At 34.6% G+C, this 24471-nt stretch overlaps 1 protein-coding gene across 4 annotated transcripts in view; it reads right to left on the bottom strand.

Moving 5' to 3' along the window:
• The window catches only part of ARAP2 (ArfGAP with RhoGAP domain, ankyrin repeat and PH domain 2), a 125783-nt gene that overhangs the window by 43504 nt on the left and 57808 nt on the right, over nucleotides 1-24471 (bottom strand). For all 4 annotated transcript variants that reach the window (XM_010710306.3, XM_010710308.3, XM_019614911.2 and 1 more), the window contains exons 14-21: nucleotides 23011-23185; nucleotides 18850-18984; nucleotides 14208-14352; nucleotides 11816-11918; nucleotides 10294-10492; nucleotides 8762-8825; nucleotides 2915-3078; nucleotides 743-955 (exon numbers count right to left, since the gene is read on the bottom strand). In XM_010710306.3, the coding sequence (XP_010708608.1) occupies nucleotides 743-955; nucleotides 2915-3078; nucleotides 8762-8825; nucleotides 10294-10492; nucleotides 11816-11918; nucleotides 14208-14352; nucleotides 18850-18984; nucleotides 23011-23185 (1198 nt within the window). The remainder of the gene's footprint in view (nucleotides 1-742; nucleotides 956-2914; nucleotides 3079-8761; nucleotides 8826-10293; nucleotides 10493-11815; nucleotides 11919-14207; nucleotides 14353-18849; nucleotides 18985-23010; nucleotides 23186-24471) is intronic.

Below are 24471 nucleotides of genomic sequence, written 5' to 3'. Positions count from 1 at the left end.
TTAACATTTTCTACTCTGCCCTTGCTTCTCTCGTGTTTCTGAAAAGAAAATCTGCAGAATTCCTTCAATCTCTTCCAGGTGATTGCTAATACTGTACAATAACTACTGAGCCGATCGTATTTACTGAGTAACTGGGGAAAAATACAAACAGTTTAAAGGTCATATACTCTGTTTTCCTAGGGGTTTCAATCTTCCCACAAGTACTGTCCAGGACACTTTTGTATAGAAGGACCGGATTTTCTTCTTTAGAAGATGGAGCAGAATTTTTAGCCCCATGCACAAATCTAGAAGTTAAATCAGTGTGACGCTGCTACGTACTTTCACAAAAGAGCTAACATCTAGACTGCTACAGATATGACTTTTTCTGATATCTAATGATAACAATATTATTATGAGTAAATAAATTAGTATTCCTTCCATTAATTTGTTCAAATAAGGTGAAAGATCAATATTTGGAGTTGAATTTCCCGAACTTATACTAGCTTATACTGGAGAAACCTCCATATGTTTGAAATTAAGCAAATTCATAAAGTAGTATCATTTTAATCATTCTTTTCAAAGACAAAGCTAGTCAAGCAACCAATGGGCCTATACTATTTCAATGCTGTAATGCAGAAAGTAATGCTCCACCTTGTTTTTTCATATGCATCTCTATGCATACAGTGCAAGTATTTAAACAAACTCTCATACTTGAGTATATGCAAACAACCTTTCTTACACTGAGTGTTATTTAATATATTACCTAATGCAGAAATCCAGAATGGATAGAGTTCCTTAGTGAGAATTGCATCATCTATTTGAGAAAGAAAGCTTTTCAATACATCAGTCACATCTTCAAGTCGATGTTTTCCAGCTCTCAGTTTAACACTCCTTGCATCTTTTTTAAAACTGTCCAGCAGTTCAGCCACATTGGACGAATTGCCATTCTTGAGGTATATATGCTTGCTACCTAAACCTAGGTAACAGAAATACAGGATAGAATATACAATAAATATCTGTAAAATTGCATATTCTTTTAGAAATTCCAGACCTTCTTACATGAAAAGTGCATCCAGCTGTCAAACAGATCACATTTCCTACTAGCATCTTTCAGACTTTTTGCATACTTGGTTAGAGAAAACACTAACGAGACTATATTTGGAAATATACATATCATAAAATTAATCAACCCTTGGGCCACAACTTCAGGAATGTTTTACATGCAGTTCAACTCCCCAGATCTCTTCAGTATTTCCCAAATCTATGGTCTGAAAAGACACAGTGCAGGAAAGAAGTTTCAATGTCTGATACTGGTTCTGCACAGTTATTAGTTACATTATTCGTTATCAGTACTCAAACTATTTTGTTCTCTTACTGATCTCAATATCAAAAAGCTCAAGATTACTAGAAACAATTACTATTTTTCTGATTTTCCTCAAGTCAAGGAAGACACTATGCAGCCACTAATAAATGGCTGAAAATATCAAAGCCAACTTAAAAAATTAAATTAAAAAAATCATAGTCTAAAACACAGCAGAGACTACCTTCAATTACTGCATATGAAAGTAGTCAAACTTTTTTTTTTTAGTACTTGTGGAAATTTTATGTGAATTGTGTTCCTCTATTTCTCTTTGTACAAGATTTCACTGTACTTCTCCACATTTCTTGAAAATCAGTATCTACAAAACGTTGCCTTCCTTATGTAGTTGTCAGAAAAAGTATTCTGTCAAAACCTATGAAATTATGTCCTGCAATTCACTTTTCTTGTGATGCCTACAAGCACTACCATTAGATATTGTCTTTGTGTTGCTACTGTCAGGAACAGCTGTTGGACCTGAGAGTGTCTGTCACGAGTAGGACATAACCAAATTCATAGCCTTCATTACAACAACAACAACAAAAAAAGCCACGTATGTCTACAAGTAACATATAGCTCTTTCAACTTCCAGGTGAATAGTATAACATCCAGTAACTTTGATCCTGGAAAAAAAAAATAATCTACACATAAATTAATACTTAATTAAAAAAAAAAATTAAGGTATTGTATTTTAATTTAGAACATGTATTAGCAATATTTCCAAGTTGAGAACACCTCTATCCTAGTTTAAACAACACTTCAGTGTGTGAAACAGTGTAGATTACACTTAGAAAAATTTATATTGCTAATGATGAAAAATAATTTAGCAAAAACATTATTTCTTAGTTTAAGCCAACAACTGTAACCCAGATACAACTATTTATGATAATGAAGTGTTGCCACATTTAAAATTTAGTCAGATTTCAATCAATGAAATATAAATTAGGCCTTCTCATATTGACAGAGGTTATAGACACATCTATCCTGAAGATAAATTTGTGCTGGGTTGATAGGTATTTAGCATTTCATAAGAGAACTGATTAATTTGCAGCAGTGAAAAGGACACAGGCATAATCTTAATATCATCTAATGCTATAGAAAATTACACTGGCAACATTTACTCAAGTAAACAGCAAGTCATTATACATCCCTGGGGTGCTATAAAAAATCAGCAGCCTTAAAACTGAATTTGGTTCCACAGTTAACATCAATTCCCTGGATTTGCTGATCAGTTCAAGTCATAGGTGTTCTTGCCTCACATAGATTGTTCTCAGGGCTGCAGAGTTCTGCATTGAGGCATGAGAGACAAAGACTAATCTATAACAAGCAAATAAGTCAATTTTAAAAATATTGTGGTGGGCATGTAGGGGATTTCTGTAGTTGTACTTCCATGCACTTTTTATTCTCAGACACATGGCACTGTACTTTACCACCACATCAACGAGTGGTGGGGCTAACAATAGATATGATTTTATATTGAGTAATATATATAAACTCATTCAGAAATAAGTTCTGAAAGTGTAGTGATTTAACTATTATACAAACTATCTTAGGTTGAACAAAACATACTGTACTTACCATACTGTGTAACAAATGCTATACAGCTGTTCACGATAATAGGAACATCATTTTTGCTGAGCTGCTGATCTTGCAACGCATTACCATCTGTACCCGCTGCTTTTTCAATTGCAGTATACCAGACTATGAAATCCAGCTTTGTATGGCCATGAATGTACAGTGTTCTGGAAAGTTTAAAAATATTTCGAATGCACAAAAGAAAGAAAAATATGGGGTTATTCTACTACAACAGCATAGCAGTTGTCCAAAGAAATAGCTGGAATAAGACATTAAGGCACCTTCTACAACACAGGATTGTGGTGGTGGCCTGTTAACAGCACCTTTTCTTCCAAGCTCATTTGTGCTAACAATGTCACAATAAACAAACAAGGATCCACAAACAGATCTGTCAGACCTTTGAAAGGGCCTGACCAACATTATTATTCCTCCTCAGTCTTTCTCCTACACCCTGCATTCATATGCCCAAGTCACAGCTAAGCAGGAAATAAAAGACTCACAGACTTCTTTTCTACTTTCCACCCTGCTTCTCTATACAGTGTAGAAGACATATACTGAACTTCCTTCTTTCACCTGGATCAAAAGAATCATCCCTGGGAAATTATACATTTAAGTAAGGAACATATATAAAGTAACTGAAAGTTAAAGTATACTAACACAACTGTTTAATTGCTTGTTTATCTCAAAGCATGGTCCTGTTCTGATTTTCTTATTTAAATAATTTTACTTGGGTAAGCACGTTCTTTTTGTTTGTTTGTTTTTGTTTGTTTTTGTTTTGTTTTATTTGTTTTGTTTTAGTTTTGCTTTTGTTTTTTTAAACCATTGTCAGAATAGCTTTTGAGGAAAGCTACAGAGCTGAATAGTTGAAGAGTGTATGCTAGCCTATATGCACGCATAAAACAAACAATTGTTTTAAGTTAGCCTAGCAATCTTTTCTATCTACATACTCTTCATCTATCACTAAGTAAATCTACATTTTCTTTAAGATTAATATATTTTCTAATTAGGAAAATTTTAAATGTTCTTCTGAAATTCATTAATACTACTTTCCTCAAAGTACAAACAAATACTATTTTTCATTACCTGGGAAAACACTTTTTTATATAATAGTGAAAGATATTTTTTTTTTTTGTCTGAATCTTTTTATTTTGCATATTCATTTTAGCTTTATTGTCTTGACAGGAAGTTAGGATGCAAAGTACAAATTCGGACCCAAGATCTGAAGTGTTCTCAGGATCCATCATAGCAATTTCACTATTTAGCCGCACAGGAAGATATACTGAAATATTTTGGCTTCTTGAAGACTCCTTTTAAAAAATCTCCACTTCTTGACAGTGAAAGTCATATTAACCACACATATCTGGATAGAAGAAACACTCAGACTGTTTTCCATTGAGAAAAATCAGTTATTTACATAAAGCTCTCAAACTTCTACAGTAGAATGAGTGTGTTTGATTCAATACATACAAACATTTTCTGAAGATCTGTCAGAATGGATATCCTACATAAGCAGTTCTCAAGCATCAGCTTCCAAAAAATCACATGACCCTGACATATTTTATTATTGCTATTACCATACACAGAGGAAATTAAACATCTTAAGTAGAAACAGAATCTGCCAATCAATTTTACAATATTTCTTTGGTACTATTATTCACAGATCAGTAGAGGTTAAGACACTGAATAAGAGACATGTTGCTTCTCAACACAAGGCATGCATGTATATTACAGTCTTTTTTCCCACCTCAGCAGAACAGGTGGATTCACATTACAGTATTATGCAAAAAGAGAAAGTCAAGCCTCAAAATAATACTTTCTGTAATGTAAGGAATTATGAAAAGGAAGTAGTGAAAATAATGTTTCTTCTAAATAAAAAGTGGGCAGCTCAGCTGTATATCAATAAGTAGTATACTGAACTTTAATGCTAACCTAGGCATATCTATGCTTTCAAGAAGTGATAAGAAAGTCTAAATCACATGCCTGTCAATCCACCTTCATGATATATGAATTACCTAAACTACAAGAAAAAGAATATCCTGATTTCTATGGATCTTCCTATCTTCTACTCAATAAATCACAAAAAAATCAAAATTATTAGACATACCAAATGATTATGCTGTCATTGTTTTCTAAAATTTGAAAAGGTATCAACTTAAATAATGGACAAAGAGGTTTCTTAATAATTTTCAAAGAAAAGGCAATGTATTTTTAGCTAGCAGTTCTATATTCATGAACTAGAGATTCCTTGTAAAAAAGTATAACTTTGGATGATACTGCTAGTACTGCAGAATTTAGGTTGTTCAAAGAAGGCAACATGTCAGAATGAAATCTAAAATATGGTTTGCCATTCCTAGGAAGAAATCAAGATTACTTAATTATGAAAGCAGAACACATGAGAAGGTGAATGACCATCTTATTATGGCATCAGAAATCAGCATCGTAAGAAGTCAAGATTTCCAGCTGAGCTGGAGGTAGTTCTAAAAGGCTTGAGAATATGTTCTCAGAGCAGAGCGCAATAAAATTTCAGTGGATATCATAACAAGGATTGTGTTCCTGCTTTATTTAACTTTAATAAAGACATCAAAATGCAAACAAAACATCTTAGAGATTTGAAACAATTCCAGAATTCTATAAAAATCTAGGATTATTGTGAAAATTTAGGAAACACACTATCTCAAATATCTTATAAAAAAATTAAAAAAAAATTAAAAAAAAAGCCAGTTTTGGTATTTTGAAAGTGTGTCTGATTTAGCCTTTCATGATATTACTTGGCAATGTACAATGGTACAATATGATTACCCTCTCTTACTTTTAAGTTAGTAGTCTTCTATCACTGAACGTGACAAATATGATCTTGCCATTTATTTTCAAAGTAAAAATCAGAGGAGAAAAGGATCAAAAGAAGGGAAAGCAATTGAATTCACACTTCAGAATTCAGAAAAATCTTGTGTATTGTCTCACTGTATCCTTTCTGAACTCTAGTATTTTACACAAGCTGGAAAGTATTATACATCTTGCCTTTCCAAATCACTGTAAACTGCCTTTGAGTACTTATGGATCAGATAAACATTCAGTTTACGTACCCCATGAATTTAACAGAAGCATAAATTTACTAAGTATTTAGAAGTCCAGAATTAATTGGATTTATTACATTATAATTATTTCAGCAGTAGGAGCTGAAGTTTTTATGATTCTGTAGCTGTTTATTTTTGTAAGCAATCACTCATTAATAAGAAGTCTGTTTAAAACAACTTAAATAATCCTTATACCCACAGCAATCTAAAAGAAAATTATCTAAGAAAAAAGTGTATGATACATCTAATATATGATCTTCCCTAATTAATCAAATCCAATGACTGTATTTGGTGTCCTGAGGAAGGGGAGGGTATGAGTATGTTTAATATAAGGGAAGTTAGACAGAGAAGTCAGTAACAAAACAACACAAGCATAGTATGAACTTCAGCAGGAAAATTCTCAAGGCATTTTCATAATTTCTTCTGATAAAATTTAGTAAGACATGGTAGGACATAGACAACATTTAATTCTATACATAAAAAAAAGATGTTGCAAGGTTTCCTGAGTGGTATTTATTTATTTTTGAACTTTCCTTACATCTGGAATAAGTCTTATTCATTTACTTCATATTCTTTGCATAATGATTTTTGAGATTATATCACTAATCCTAGATTTAAGTGACTAATAAATCAATGTGAAAGTTGCCAGTAGCATGGTACAAAATTTATCACTTGAAGAGAGCCTACCTAATAAAAACAAATGAGACAAGTACTGATATAAAATAACAGACAGAAAAGGAAAACCTAGGAACTCTGATACATCATTTAGATGACACTGACTTCCTCTCAGAGATATTAATTTCCCTAGCATTTGAAAGGGAAAAGGAATATTGCTGGTTTTGTTTCCATATATAAAAATTGAGTCTGAAGATAAAAGTGATTTTATATTTAGTCATTTCCCACCAACATAAGTTAATTTCTTATCACTATAAGATGAACTATCATACAGCTGTGATAAACACTTGGATATTTTGGAATCACATCCTGACTAAGAATCATTGTTCCAAAGCTCATTCATCCATATGGCTTTTAATGCTTAAGATAATGCAAAAGTTATGCCTTTTTTTTTTTTATGGCAGACTTCAGTGAAGACGACTTCAAAATATTTATGGTTATCATACTTCAGCTAGTACTCGTCTTAAAATTATTTTTAGATAGTTCATAATTTCCATTGAACTACTAAAGCAGTTCTGGGAAAACCTATTCCTATAACCTATCACTTCTTAGTGAAAAGATTATGGTAAAAGAAATAATAAAACCTGACTTGGAGCTGGCAGTTTTGCACTGATATCTATGAAATCAGGTGCATTGCCTGTATACATCTGTTGGACTGTACCTTGGGCACTGGATATCTCCTGTTCCTTACTTGGTTTGTAGAGCATACTTAATGCTGAATCTTTCAAAATGCTTATTGGAGAGAAAAAACACAACTAAGAAAAACTGGTTTTTATCTTTTACCTGTTTATGATCTACATCAACTGACTAAAATCTAGAATGTAAATATTATCTTAGGAAGAGTTAAAATTTATTGAAATAAAACAAGATACAACAACATTCTCCAACAGTTTTCTGTCATTCTAAATAGATTTCAAAGGCATCTGCTGTTTATGTTTCCTCAACAGAGAGGCAAGAAATCTTCTTTATTAACCTATTATCAGCTACTCAGAAGTCTGTGTAAGAACTGGTGCAGTGTTTACACAGATGTTTGCTCAATAATCCATCACTGAAATTTAAATGAATCTATTACAAAATAATTATTATTTTCAATAATTTTACTTTCAACTTTAAATCACTAAACACATGAGGCAAAAAAATGGTATTTTACTTTAAGTTTCAACATCCTGTTTCACTACATTTGATAACCATCTCAGCAAAATTCTAACACCAACATGGAAGGAGAGAGATCATGTTTAATCCTCAAGTATGCTTTTTTTCTTTTTTTTTTAAGCTAATGTGCTGCTGAGATCAGGCATTACAATAATGTTAACCGGGGGACACATATACCCTGCTGATCTTGATCTACACAGATTTTGATACAGAATTGTGGGACATAGGAGTGATAAAATGAGATGTGATGAATTGTCCAGAGTTACTCTTCACAAGTGTTCTAGAAGTATTCTTCCTGAATACACTGAAAGAAATTAGATCCTTTTGAAGAAAGTTATTGGCAGATTAATCTGACTGGGAATCATTTTCTCAGTGGAAAAACTGCATTTAATTAAGCGATCCACTTTTAGCTTAGATAGTTTTCAATGTATCACTAGTAATAACTGAAGCTCTTTTCTTAACTAGTCATAGTTAAATGCACACATAATTATCCTAAAGCTCCCATCTTTTGTAGGGTCTGTTTTTTTCCTGGCATCAGAATATAATCAATCTTTATCAAATATCATTGTATACTGTGCACTTTGGAATAAAGCACTCTGGCAAAACATGTTACCCACACAAATTAAACCATCACACAAATAAGATTCTTTTCAACTTTTAGGCAAAATACATCCCAACATGTCAGCTTAAAAAAATAACACACACAAAAAGTCTATTTTCCAGATAATTGATATTATAATATGTTGGTTTTATGGTAAAACTACCATGTGTTGTGTTCCCTGACATGAACATGAAATGTAGTTAATGCACAGAGTCTTACCATCCTTTAAAAATCTTCAAATTCACTCATTCTAGCAACCACAAGTGAAGAAAACTCCGTGACTGATTAGCAAGAATTCTAAAATATTGGTTAAAAATATGTAGATCAAAGCTACTTTGGGGACCTTACCTTCCTTTTTCAACAAGCAGCAGGACATCTATTTTTTCTCCATTTTGCATCACGCTACTGATTGCTGAAAACAAATTACACATTCATATGATATACAAATAAAATATATAGACAACAACAGATATGCTTTCAGAATTATCTTCAGTGACAGAAGGTGCATAAAATACTTAAACGCATCAAATATAAAATGCTGCTTGATAACCAGAACAAAATTCCACAAAAAAAACCACAATACAATGAAGTTTACAAGAACAATAGAGAAAGCAATTAAAACAGGTTAAGATGGACTTTCTAAATGTGAAAACATCTACATTGAAATTAAATTTGTCGAGACAAATTTTCTGGGATGTGATTCAAAAGAAAACTGGATTTTTAAACCCATTAATTTATTTGCATATTTATAGATATTTATAATAAAATATCTTAGAGGAAATTCAAGTACACTGTGAAGTTCACTGCCACTCTTTTTTACATTGTTTTATGCTATTTCTGTTTAAAAACAAACAAACAAAAACAATTACATCCAAGCATTGTAAAAAGACCTACATTAACCATAATAGAAATAACATCTGGGTAGTTTTCAAAAACAGAGCTCATAAAGCTGTACCATACACTATGCTGTACTGAACTATACTGCCTAAACTTTTAATTCCAAATCAAGATAAAAATATTCATAAATTTTAAAAGATATATAGAGTTACAAGAGTATTCCTGATTAAAAACCACCCTTGTGGCATTATTAATAGTAAATGTAAGATGGCAGTAAATCAACTATAGAACACCCAATGACATTTAGGAAATATCTGGTAAAAACAGTCCATAGTCTCACAGCATTTTCAAAGAGCACCATCAGTAAAAAGCTATATTACCTCCCTTGTCTATGTTACTTCATCATAAAATCTCAGTTTTAGTTTCCTTTATAATATAGCAAGTAGCATTACCTTTCTCAATATAAAAACAAGTAGGGCAGATACGCTTAAACAAGATTCAAAAGATTACAGATACTGATACAAAAAGACCATTTGTGTAAGTATTCTTATCTATTCCACATCATGATATGGAGAAAGGAATATTTTAGTATCAGAAAAAAATCTATTAGTCTGTGAAACATTTCTCCTAGAGAATTATAATTTTTTCCAGTACATTTGAGTATTTTAAACTAGGCCTGTCAATCATCTCAAGAACATGTTCTGCTGTTAGCATTTCTGCAGTGTCAAAAATATGAGGCAATAATCCCAAAAGGTCATATATTATTATTCAATTCTGTACCATTGTAAGAAAGACAATGCTGCAACTGGAACAAAACTTGTCCTCATTCATTAGGAAGCTGTAGAAGTCTACACTAAGTAGGGGAAAACATAATCAAGACAGAGCATGATTTACACCATATTTAGACAGGAGTTCAGAGAGCATCTAGCTCATGCAAAGGGATGGTCGGTGAGATCAGCGGTGTTTGCAATTTTAAAATGTAATGGCTATGCCCTTCACAGTAGAGTATTTCCTGCATTCTGGATGATAACCAAAATTCTTACTTAGTTCTTGTAGCCTCCTTAGATATATGGAATCTTCTTGAGCATTCTCCATTTCAAGACAAAAATGAAGGCTTGACTTTTCTATAGCAAACCAGCCTTTTCTCCATTGATCCAGGTTATGGCAATCTTTGTAGTACAGCTGGCCAATCAGGTCACAGTCCCTCTCTAATAAGCATTCAGCTACAGGGGGAACAAAATGCTAGCAAACAAGACAGGGTGAGTTAGATTTAGAAAAACAACCTCTTCCCCTAAAAAAAAAATCAAACCGATATTGCAAACCTGTAAGGTTAAAAGACGAAAGCTGCAAAAAAAACCAAACTTATCAGATTTATCACTCAAATCTATATACACATTAAATTTAAGTTTTAACATGAAGTATAGCAGATTTTTCTCTGTTCACACTACACAATCCAAATATTTTTGTTTTCAAACTGCAACTGTTTTAACAGTTATAGTTAATGTGCCCGTAATGTGCTGGTAATGTGCTCGTTAGCATTCGGTGCTATATCACATACAGTGTTGCTTTGTGAGTTGTGTTTCAGAAAACAAAAGAACAGAATTGCAACTATGAATAACTTAAATAATTTCATACAGTACCTGTCATAATAGAAAACCATTAACGTATTTTTAAGGTCAATATTAAAATGTTGTTTCAATTCTTTTTTTCATTCTATTGTACTATCTTGTTTCAAACGTTAAATCACAGAAGTATTCTTTCCTGTTTCACAGGAAACTGTTACACGTGAGATAAAGCAGTATTACACAGAAGTGCAGGGACTGGAAGGGACCTCGAATGATCATCAAGGTCAACACCTCTACTAAAGCAGGTACCTTACAATAGATTGCACAGATAGGTTTCCAGATGGGTCTTGAATACCTCCTTAGAAGGATATTCCATAACCTCTCTGGGCAACCTGTTCCAGAGCTCCATCACCCTTGCTGTAAAGAAGGTCTTCCACATATTAGTACGGAACTTTCTATGCTCAAGTTTTAGGTCATTACTCCTTGCCCTATCTCTACCCATCATTGAGAAGATCCTGACCTCATCCATTTTGCCTTTCATCTCCCTTCAGATATAACGTTTATCAGATCCCATCTCAGCCTTCTATTCTCCAGGCTGAACAGACAGAGGTTAATCAGCCTTTCGTCAGACAGGAGGATGCTCCAGGCCCTTTATAATCTCCATGGTCTTCTGGACTCTTTCTGGGAGATTCTTGTCTTTAGTGAAATCGGGAGTCCAGAAGTGGATACAATATTCTAAATGTGATCTCATAAAGACAGAGTAGAGGCAGAGGATCACATCCCTCAATCTGCTAGCCACTCTCTTTTTAATGTACCCAAGGATACCATTGGCCTTCTTGGTCACAAGGGCACACTGCTGACTCACAGCCAGCCTGTTATCCACCAGCACCCCTTGTATTCATCAAGAACAGCTTCTCAGAGGATTTTAAGCTATCAAAGCCATTTTATTAGTTGTGCAAAGGCTCTAGACCTAACTGGAAAAGATGATTATCAGTATTACCTTAGCTATTGCCCAAGTCCATTTTCTTTGTGAATATGCAGTTTCAGCTCCAAACAGAAAAACACGCTCTGACATTAAATAGATTTCAAAGGTAAAGATGTCCCTAAAGCAAGCAAGAGGAAAAAGGTAGCAGCATTTAGTCTTCATAACAGGAGACATACACAAACTCAATTCCTCTACTGTTCCATTGTCACATACCTATGGAACAGAATCAATTTCTCCTCCAATCTTACAAATACAACCAAGATAATTAACAAGATTATGTGTCTAAAGGCTACTCCATAACATTTTTTCAGCAATTCTGGAATCAATAAAAATGTTTTAATACAGCCATTAAAATTCAGAGGCAATACTTCATTTTTTAAATTGCATGCAATCTCAGCAAGTACGCCAATGTAATGGTTTCAAAACATCCAAGTTTAAGCAGATCAAGGCACTGAATAGAAAGTTTTAAACAACTTGTCACAGAATCAGTAATGTCGGTTGACATGTTCTTCTAGATATCATTTGTTCTAGTCTCCTGATGTAAGTGGGACTACCACTAATTATAAACCAAACCAGCAATAGCTTTGTCTAGCCAAGCACTGAAAACCTTCAAGAATGGAGACTCTCTTGTTTCTTTTGGCGAACTGTTTCTCTTTGTCACCAACTTCCTCATGAAGAGGCTTTTCCTATCATTCACCAAAAGTTCCAGGGATGACATATGCAGCAACTGACAGTCCTTGTACCACTTGCTTCCACTAATACCAGAACCAGTTTGGTTCTGTCATGTTTATGACTAGTCCTTGAAGGTACTGTACTCTTAAAAAAAAAAAAAATTAATATCTATTTAAGTGGATCGACCCTGCTTTTTCAATTTCAACTGTCAAATATTTAACTTTTAAAAAAAAAAAAAAGCAGTCCATTTGAAGTCAGGAATTTGAAAAGCAATGTTTTGAAGATCTTTATTTATGTTGAAGACTGACCCTAAGGTTTGCCATTTTAGTGTGATTTTCTGTATGACCACGTTCTAGAATCCAAAAAGATTAAGTATGCTATCTCCTTACAGTACTGGAGACTGAGGATTGCCTAAATCTGGAAAACTGAACATGGATCAGTTATTTCATCCTCAATGAGTACTGCACAAATTGTAAGTAAGGACTTCGTTGTAACTAACAGAATAGCCATTTTAAGAACAGAATATTTCACTACAGAAAAATATCAAACTTAGGGAAGCTTCTCCTATAACGCTACCCAATCTCAGATAAAACACATAAGGAGATTAGTCATTCCCTTGAAGTATTCTGCCAATAAGTTTTTAATTTAGGTAATATTCTGAAGCAGAACCATTTGCAGATGTTGCAAGAAATATATTATATTCCATGTCAGAAAAAAAAATAAAAATAGTATTTTTTGTTTTTTTCCAGATACCATAAGGCTAGTAGATTAGTGAAGACTATTTCCATTATATTTCATTGTATTTTGAGCCATCATTTTTTTTTTTTTTCCACTCTTTCCTTTCTGGACACATTTTGTAGTGGGTAAGGCTCTTTCTTTCCTTTATACTTTCTAGAAACTTAATGAACAGACTGTCTTTCTTTCTTTCTTTTTTTTTTTCTCCAGACATTTCTGCTTTGAAGCTACAAATACCACAGTATTATACCATACAAAAATCTTGTTATTTTACAACAATACACACAGACACAGAAATTTCAAAAGAAGTTTTATGGATTTTTTAGACAGATCCAAAGTACAGACTGAAGTGTTTGTTTCAACAAACACATTATCTGAAAGAAATCAACAATCACTGTGATGCAACTCAGACTTAGATGAATCTCTATGTGAGGTTTTAATATACCGAGTGGACGTGTAAGAGTTATAAGAGAAAAGTAAGACAAAGAAAAGTAAGACAAAGAAAACTAACTCAGCGTTCAACAGTTACACTGTTGTCCTCAACTACAGAATAAGGAACAGGATTCAAAGGTTGACAGATCAAAACTAAAAAGATTATGGAGAACTCTAATTAAATGTGTTATTATCAGAAACAAGCAGAGCAGAAGTTTTGACTTGAGGTCAGTCCTAGAAATAGAAATGAGTGTTAACTTTTCAGTTTATCATGCCATCTTTTAAGTGCTAAGAACATGCATTTCAGTTTTAGTAAGAAATAGACATATCTAATTTATGCTATCTTTTAAAAATTACCCTAATATTTTCATTATATAATTTAAAAAAAAAAAAAAAAACAACCAAGCACAAATATCACTTATTACTTACTTCTTGAAGGCAATATAAAATAATTCAGCTTTATTTCAAAATTGCATGTTCAAAATTCAGGAACAAAATGATAGGCACTGAAACCCATAATAGAATTTTGGAAATGTTTATTTGCTGAATTATTAACTTTGGAACATACCCTCTGTTTAAAAAGTAATCCGAACTGTGCACTACAAGACAGATAACTTCGTTGATGTCAAGCATACCATTAGGAGTGGTAGCTTTATCATTTTCATAGTAGCTGAGAAAGCCACTTTCCAAAGTGCACCATCTTTTGTTGCAATCTGTAGTTAAAGAAATAATAGATAAGTCAGTTGGTTTTATAAGAAACAAATTACCTCCTTCTGCAGAAGTTGCCTTACAGGACGCATAGCTCTGTTGTAACATTAGTACGTTTATGTTGAAATCTCAGTTTCATTGAGCAAAGTGAGCAAAGAATTCAAGGTTTGAGTCGATAGATACTATTTTAACATAGAGAAAATCTAGCATATGGTAGTTTAAGAAAATATTTTTAAATATTATACTACAAAACCTAAAAAGTGTCATACATGACAGAAATTACATCCATCGTACACTATGAAGAAAACGAAGACGCTATGTTATTTAACATTGTCAAAAATATTTTTCAAACATATGCTCTATTTCAAACAATAGAGTAAGATGTCAAACTGAAGAAGAAACAAACTAATTGAACAACCTTTTCAAGATACATCTGCAGCTGAACTCAATTCTCTTCTATCACTGGGCCAAGTGTCACATAATAATGAAATTGTACAGAATTTATTCCTAAATACTGGGGTAGATAAATGGAAATATCATAGACAAGTGGTAGCTACAGCTGCTTCAGGATTGCATGTTCATATTAGAATGTGTCTAAGATCTCTATTGTTATTCTTACATGTACATGGCAAGGTTAAATTCAATCAAGCAACACTGTGGTTAACAGAATGCTAATTACTCAATGCTTTCAACATGTGATAATACACAGATGATGAGCAAGTCTGGTATTTCACCCAATTCATTTTTTATGTTATTTTCTATGAGTCATACGTATTTTTAGAAGTATCTGGATATTGTTTTATTATCTTTTACTGAATATCGTGCTAGTTTCTATCTAAATAGGCATTTGAATACATAAGAACAAGGTATTTGAAGGCATATAGGTTTACAGGAGCTGAGCATAACACTTGAAGAGTTTATTTTCCTCTATTCCCTACCCCAAAGTGTGCCCATTCTACAAAATGGCTCACTGCTTCAACACTGACTAAACTATTACAATCTTCAAGAATAACTTTAGAATACTATGGCTTTTAACAGAACTCCATTAAAACTTTTTCATGAAAAACAAAAGCAGAAAAATTAAACTCAGATCAAACACCTTATCTTTATTTTATGATATAATGGATTAGAATAGCAGCAACGAGCTTTCTTCCTGCTGATCATCAACAGGTGTTAACTATAAATAACTTTCTCCCCCAAAATATACTGTGTTTCCAGGGGACTGGAGCACCTCCCCTTCAAAGACAGGCTGAGGGAGCTGGGCTTGTTCAGCTGGAGAAAAGAAGGCTGGGGGGTGACCTCATTGCAGCCTTTCAGCACCTAAAAGGAGCCTACAAACAAGGAGGGAATTAACTCCTTGAAAGGGTAAAGAACTGCAGGACAAGGGGAAATGGTATGAAGTTGAAGGAGGGAAGATTTAGGTTGGATGTCAGGGGGAAATTCTTTACAAAGAGAGTGGTGAGGAGCTGGAACAGGCTGCCCAGAGAGGTTGTGGATGCCCCGTCCCTGGAGGTGTTCAAGGCAAGGTTGGATAGGGCCCTGGGCAACCTGGTCTAGTATTAAATATGGAGGTTGATGGCCCTGCATGTGGCAGGGGAGTTGGAGATTCATGATCCTTGAGGTCCCTTCCAACTGGGGCCATTCTGTGATTCTGTGATTCAGCTGCTGTACCTAGCATTTATAAAAGCTGGGTTCAATTCACAGCACTGAATGAGTTTTTGTGTGCTGAGCCTGCAGAAAGAAACTCAAGAGGATACTGCAAGTTGCCTGTGTTGACAAAGAAAGCACTTAAATATTCAGCCCTTGTCACCAAAGGCAAGCCTGTCAAACTGACTCAGAAGGAAATTTTGAACTTAAAACACTAATTTAATATTTAGAGAGATCAAATTGATTCTGGCTGAAAGCCCTTTCAACAAATTACAATTAAAAGTCCACTCTTTGGTAGGGCCCAAAAATTAGACAAGTAATCTAATCCCCAGTTAGGAGCAAGTGATCCAAGTGATCTCTCTCTAGCCCAGTTCAGTGTTCAGTTCGCAACAAATCACAGCTGCTTCAGCTGATGGGCTCCTTTCTATAACACTGAACAGATGGAACTTTTTTTGGGGGGGGTGGGGGAAGAGGTGGTAATTTCTCATTTGAATATCTACTGGCCAAAGAGAGAACTCGAACTTTATCTCTTACACATTTTTTTATAACCATCAAATTATTTCCTAAAGATAATAAGTAATAAAATTTCAAGTAATAATATGTAGTTTATGTTTGTATACAAAATGTATACGAATGCGTATATATAAACACACATATCTACTCCCAACAATATGGGATATGCACATTGCAGATTATTTCATGTTAATCAGATTCTATAAAGGTAAAACAGCCCTTGGATGAAATAAAATCAAGCCAATGGGGAAAAAAGATTGCAGGTTTTATGTTGTAAATTGTTCTTATAAAGTCATAATACTTCTTACACATGGCTGAAGAATATTAGAACCCTCAGGTAAGAGCAGTTTCTAATTCAAAACTGTAATTTTTAGTTGTTGTTGTTAGCCTTATTAAAGTGCTAAATGAGCTGATAAGTAATAGTGTACATGGTCTGAAAGCTATTTCATTTCTGAAGACTGACAAAATTCCATTCTTTCTTAATATTTTATGTTATCCTGCTAGTGATGCTGACTCCTGCACTCCTACAGCATCTCCCCAGCAAGCACAATGGAAGACATTCTGTGAGCATTTATAGATACTCTTAAATCTGTATCTACTTACAAACTTAAACTGCACTTCTAATATTCTACTGTTTGAAAAGACACCAGCAGCATTACCTTGTACCTACTTTTTGCTCTTCCCAGTACTGTTTTTCCCAGTTTGTTGTTTTTAAATGACAAAAGCTTATGTATAACCATGCCTGCTCAAAAAGTAATGCTTCCTATCCTACTATGTTGGCCCATGAGAGGCAGATGTTGGTGATATGGCAGTAAAGCTTGAACCTTCCCACCAATTTAACATTACATTAAATTTTTTTGCCATTTGACAGATGGCAGTATTGGGGAGCAATCTGACAAAATGGTGTCTGACACAGAACTGCATATGAAGCAAATATATGGCACTGAATTCTTCCATGCTAATAAAATGGCATCCATTGACATGATGAAAGATGAACTGCAGGGGCAACATTTTCCTAACAACAATGTTTTGTAGTTGAGAATTGGCGCCATCAAAAAGTATTGTGCTCTTTGTATCTGTTGTAGTTTCCACATATTTTTTAATATTATTTTCACAGCCACCTATGTGTGTATATATATATATATATATATACACATGTATATGTATATATGTATAATCACATACATATGATTATGCACACGCTGCAGTGAATACAAGAGGTTGGTGGTTAACTCCTTTCTTCCCTGAATTAACTCAGACCAGTTTCAGAGCAATCCACAAGAAAGTCCTGTTCAGCAGCAGCCCAGGGCTCCAATGACTGTTTGAATGCCTTGGCTGAGAATTAGTTCTGATGACCAGCCAATACTTTTGACTATTAGGACCAACAGTAACAGGTAAATACACTTTTGAAGTATCTAAGTAGGAGTTGTGTGTGAGTCTAATCACCACTAAGGATCATAAAAACATAAAACCATCAGAATATGGATATTGGCACACAGAAACTTTAATCAAGATTTTCTTAGGAATAAGTTTAAATCAGGAACCATATTTTAAAAACAGACAATCTGTTTATTTAGATGCAAGAAAAATAAATTTAATTTAAATTTAATTTAAAAGGGGAAATTAATTAAAAAGGGGAAATTAATTTAAAAAGGGGAAATTAAAGTTTAAAAAGGGGAAATTAAATTTAAAAAGGAAAAAATAAATTAAAAAGGAAAAAAATAATTAAAAAGGAAAAATTAAATTAAAAAGGAAAAATTAATTTAAAAAGGGAAAAAATTACCTGTCACTCTGTCTCTCTTAATAATAGTCTTATAAGAATATGATTGTTGATGATATCTACTATGCTAAAGCACAAATTTCCAAGCCACAAAGCTTAATATGTTATATTTTATTTATTATTATTTAATATTTGCACATTTCCACTTGGGATCCTTTTTGAAATTTGCAAGCTTGAGCTATATCCCAGTCATTCATTTGAACATACTGAAAATTTAGGAATGCTTTTGAGATTATTTCAGGAATATTATAATTTCAAATGGAAAATACTTTTGTCAGCTAGCAGCATCCTCCTAGGTATAATTAAAGTGAGAAGTATTTGTAAATATTTATTTATCAATAATTGTTGTTAAATAATTATTCACTAGTTTAATTTCCTCTGTCAATCACTGAACAAAGACATTTTCTTTATCTCACAGAAGTCCGTGAAATCAAAAGAGTATATGCTACGTCAAAGACATTTTATCTTTTTTAAAGTAATGCAAGATGTTGAAAAGTACCAAATTAATCTATATTGTGCATATTCATGTATTATTCAAATACATAAAGTACAAGTGAAATACCTTCTTTTAATTTCTTCTCTGTAAGAAGCTTGGTTGAATTAGAAGAAACTTTGTATAGAAATTCACATAGAAAAGTGGAATGCGAAGAATCTTCAGAGAAGCCGCTTTCAAAACTGGTATCAAAGTTTGGGAAATCTATTAAAAGACAAAGGAGTAAACAAAATATAGAACTTCCTCTACTATCAGTTATAACTGCTTCTGCATGCACCTGCATAACTACAGATACACAGTTGCTCCATAAGCTCCTTACTTCAGAACAGATGCATATTGTAATTTTTCTATTTTTATAATGAAAGGAAAACTATTACATATTCATCAAAAATAGTTTACTTCAGTTACCACATTGCCATTGTCTACCACTGCTTGTCAACATAACCTGAATATGGTTTTCTAGCATACCATGATAGATTTCACACCTTATTGTAACATACTTGAACAGGAGGGAACTGTTTCTCTTCTGGGCTTGTCTAGAAGTTCACCACAAACAGATTCAGAGAATCACTGGGATTCTACTATAACATCCTTTCTCTGAAGAGGAGGAACAAACACCAGCTCCAGCACACAGCAATACTACCTTGGCTAAAAGATTGCAAGTAGATAAGACAAAGTCAAAAGAAGCAAACTTCTTTCTATAGTCTTAGGGCAATTCCACGGCTTAACTAGGGAAAAAAAAAAAACAACAAAACAACCACACATACAGAAAAAACAACAACAACAACCATCCCAAAACCCACCATACCTGCATGTTTGCAAGGTGAATAGTGATTGAGCTCAATGACCTAGGAAAAAAAATGCCTGGCATTTCTGACAAAATTCAGGCTCAAGGTACCTCATTTGCTCTGGGAAGCTCCAAGTTCTTCCAAGATTTCTCACTGTGAAAGTATGCTCCTTCCTACCTTCAATCTCCTCCTCTAGTATGGCTTTTACACCTAAGATCTTATTCAGGTCTGATAACACTGTTCTGTATAATACTATTAATAACTATCAACCAATCATCTTAACCCATAAACAGTGAGCTGCCTGAGAGCCCCTAATAACAAGGCTGCATGTGACCTTCTAGTTTCTGCTAAATATCGTGATTCTTAAGTGACAAAAGTTTCAGGGTGGATTAGGTAGAATATTTACTTTACTAGAGATAATTTATTGAAAGGTTCTCCTCTTGAGAGGAGGCAAGCCGCCAGGGTAGACTGTGGTAGATAATCCATTCTATGATAGTTCCCTAAGAAATATAAGATCCAAAAACCCAATTGTTAACAAATAGGAAATCCTGGTATCCTAAAAAAGAAACAACATGGAGTGTGGAGTGGTGTGGAGGTACCATGGCCAACCCCTGCAATCATCCTGCAGGAATGGGGATACTATTCAAACTGATTAACTATCTTCACAACTGTGCCTGGGAAGATCGTGGAGCAGTTCTCCTCTTTACCATGTTAAAGCACATGCAAGATGAAGAGGTGATCCAAGACAGTCAGCAAGGCTCCACCAAGGGCAGATCTTGTCTGGTGTTCCTTCTATCACAGACTGACGGCATCAGTGGACAGGAGGACAATGGATGTCATCTACCTGCACAGCTTCTGACATGGTCCTTCACTACATCCTTTCTCTAAATTGGAGAGGTAAGGATTTGAAAGATGGTCTTGTTCGGTGGATTAAGAACTGGTTGGCTGGTCACAGCCAAAGGGTGGTGATCAATGGTTCTATGTTTAGGCAGATGCTGGTCACAACTGGTGCCCCCCAAGCTCTGGTCTTGGGACCAATGCTCTTCAGCATCTTTATCAGCGATATAGACAACGGAATCAAGTGCACCCTCAACAAGTTTGCAGACAACATCAAGTTGAGCGGTGCAGTCAATACACTGGAGGGAAGAGAAGCCATCCAGAGGAACTTGGACAGGCTGGAGAAGTGGGGTTTTGTGAACCTAATGAGATTCAACAAGGCTAAGTGTTGTTGTGTTTGGGCCAGGACAATCCCAGGTATTCATACAAACTGGGGGAAGATCTCTTTCAGAGCAGCCCTACAGTAAAGGACTTGGGAGTCCTGGTGAACAAGAAGCTGGACATGAGCCAGCAGTGTGCACTTGCAGCCTGGGAGGCCAACTACATCCTCAACTGCATTAAAAGATGAGTGGCCAGCAGGGAGAGGGAGGTGATTGCCCCCCTCCACTCGGGCTTGTGGAGTACTGCATCCAGGCCTGGAGCCCTCAATACAAGAAAGATGCATAGGTCTTGGAACAAGTCCAGACGAGGACCACTAAGATGATCGGGGGCTGGAGCACCTCTCCTATAAGGAAAAGTTGAGTGAACTGGGCTTGTTTAGCTTGCAGAAGAGAAGGCTCCAGGGAGACCTCATTATGGCCTTCTAACATTTGAAGGGAGCATATAAACAGGAGGGGCAACGACTGTTTACAAGGGTGGATAGGATAAGGAGAAATGGTTTTAAACTGAGACAGGGGAGATTTAGGTTGAATATTAGGAGACAGTTTTTCACCAGACAGTGGTGACGCACTGAAACAGGTTGCCCAAGGAGGATTGTAGATGCCCCGTCCCTGGAAGCATTCAAGACCAGGCTGGATGTCGCTCTGGGCAGCCTGGTCTAGTTGTTGGCAACCAGCCACTAGACCCCCCCACACACACACACCATGGGGTTGAAACTAGATGATCATTGAGGTCCTTTTCAACCCAGACCATTCTATGATTCTATGATCTTGTTTTCCCAAGCCAGTCTTGAGCTATCAGTTTTCCACCTTTCCGTCAAAAACATGTCATGCAGTATAAAAATGGCTTAAGAGAGGAGGAATTTGGGGGAAACTATCATCACAGACAAGTCAGGAGGACACCACTGGATTCTAGGTTTCTCACTCAGCAGATTGAGCCTCTCTTCCTACTTCCTTGTAGGGATGCCTATTGGATAAGATTCTCACACTCTGTTATCCCAAGTGTTTCCCTCAGGAAACTTGGAAATCTTTATAGAGCTTTTCCATGGTTTAATGCATTTGTGGCTGGCTGTATTATTTCTATTCTTGTGGTTAATCTCACACACTTTGCACAAAATAATTTTATCTCTGGCAATCCAAAAGAATCTGTTGTTTTGATGAACTGCACTATTCAATAACCTAGCCATAGGAGTTCTCACTGGGCATGGTCAAACTCCTCAAGACTGATTGTGAGAACCCGTTTAAAAGTGACAAGGCTAATTGGGCAGTGAGCTGCTTGTGAATACATAATTGTGGAAGTTCATGCATTGAATGCAACCAGACATACAGCACCAAATTGGGCATAGCTCAGAATCTAAGTTCAGCTTTCTCAATACCCTCTGATATCTGAGAAGAAGCTGGAACACAACACAGTCTATTTTCTGCTAAACTTCTCTGCCTTTTTCATCTACTAAACATCCACTAAAAAAGAATTTTAGTTCAGCCTATCAAGTGCTACTTCGCAGTTTCATGAGACAATGGAAAGTATGTCCAAAGTTCCTGCTGGATTAGCATAACTAATTTTTTTTGGTACAAATCCGTGTTTGAACATTCAGCCCCAGACTACTGGAAGGTACTGGAAAATCTTTTAAAAAGGGAAGTCCAGGCACATCCATACCAAAAATTGATTGTATGGGTACCAAAAACTTATTCACTAGAACTATATTTTAAGAATATTTCAAGTGCCTGGAAAAAGTTATTGAGATCAGATCTGGTGACATCCAAGGTCAATGTTTATTGCGTGCTCCATGCTATAACTGCAGTTATGACCTGAAAAAGGGTAGTTTTCTAGGATAGATTCTACTACAGGCTAAAGAGGAGAGTTGTAGGACTGTGCACAGTAAAGGCAGACATCAATGTAAATAACTTGTAAGAAAAAAAAAGCCTGATACTTTTTTTTATTATTCTATGTACCTGTTCTTCTTGTTAAAGCTTAATAATACAAAACAGATGATGTTTTTCTGCTGTATTATAAGCATATTAGGGTATAAATCACTGTAGACTATCATCTTTTGAAGAACTGAAGTTGATGTCCAAGTAAAATGTAAGTAACATACACAATTTACATATGCAGTCTGCTAAAATACAATTCACATCATGTTGCCTCCTCCCCTACACCATTATTGTTCAACTCGACACCATTCTTTTTCTAATTTTTTCCCTGTTTGCTCAGGGAGAAAATATCTTACCTGAGAACTTATTATGGTAGAGAAATTCCATTTGCAGTCTTTGTCCAGCTTTCTTAGCTAATAAGTATGGAGTACTGTAAACAGGATCACCAGTAGCACACATTACATCAGCCCCACTGAACAGCAGCATCAGAGTTTCTAGCACATCTTGCTTAACTACAGCAGCACACAGGGCCTTACCATGCAGAAGGAAAATAAGTAGTATGTTTAAAAATAGAAAGTTATAGGCAACAAATACTTGTTATTTAGGTACAAATTCTTTCACATTTAATATAGATCGTCCTCATTTTCTACTTTCATAAACATTGGGAATCAGCAGAAATCATGAATTATGGTCTAAATCTACAAAAAGAACAGCAACAAAGAAGAAAAACACCACCCCAAGTCTTGTAAACTTTTGCTGGCACTTGTTTCCCTAGGGCATGCTAATATGAATTAATACAACTGTGGGAACAATTATTTGTTTATATGAAAAATCCTCTCTCTCTCCTCATTTTTCTTCACGCACTAAACTACTAAGGAAAACTACTTATTCCACACACCTCAAAAGTTCAACCAAAGAGACTAGATTTAATCCTTGAACGCTATTAGGAGAAAGCAGGCTGAAATCATGGGTAGTTTTTCAAAGTCAAGGTCACAGTCAGTAAAGCTATCATTCCTTAAGGTATCTTTATACTTGCTGATCTTCAAGATTTAAAGATTTCATCATATCCTAGAACATAAAGTTCTTTTTCCTATGCATGAAGACAGAAAAACTTAAATCTTTTTTTTTCCTTCTGAGATGTTCCAAAACCTTAAAACCAGCAGTACTTTTGCAATTACAGCAACCTACTCAATAAAAATTTCTACAATTTAAAATTTATTTCAATTACTTTGCTAATGGATGAACTTTTCTGAAATTATTAAAGACAGACCTCACTCAAAATAAAAATGTTCTAAAATTCCAATACTCTAATAAACACATAGTACTTAGTAGGCAAAAAGTAATATGGCAAACAGTTCAGTAGAAGTTCTGTAATTACTTGTGGTGACTACTTCTTACATGGTAATTTCATTTCTCTATAGAAAATTCCATCATTACATTTCCCAGTAGTTAAATAATGAAATAGACACACACCAAAAAAGACTTAAGAAAAAAAAACAAGCTTGTGAACCACAAAGAGATATTTCTACTTCCTGTAGTCAGGAGTTACAGTGTGAAAGTCTTGAATAAATGCAATTAATAAGTTAATAATAATAATCAATCCAAATGTTTTATTTTTTGAAGACAAATAGTTCCCCATAAAGGCTAAAAATATTTCCTGATTACCATGAAATACAGAAAACCTGAATTCAAAATATACAGAGAGATGGTTATATATTTTGACTAGATGCTTTTCAAAGGTGGCAGTATTTTAAATACCTTTGCTTTGACTTCTTATATATAATAACTCCACAAACAGGTTTTTACCACAATACTTT

This window comes from Meleagris gallopavo, chromosome 4 (assembly GCF_000146605.3).
Source record: "Meleagris gallopavo isolate NT-WF06-2002-E0010 breed Aviagen turkey brand Nicholas breeding stock chromosome 4, Turkey_5.1, whole genome shotgun sequence".
In the NCBI taxonomy this organism is placed as follows: Eukaryota; Metazoa; Chordata; class Aves; order Galliformes; family Phasianidae; genus Meleagris; species Meleagris gallopavo.
The sequence above is the reverse complement of the archived record's forward strand: the minus strand, read 5'-3'. Positions and strand labels throughout refer to the sequence as shown.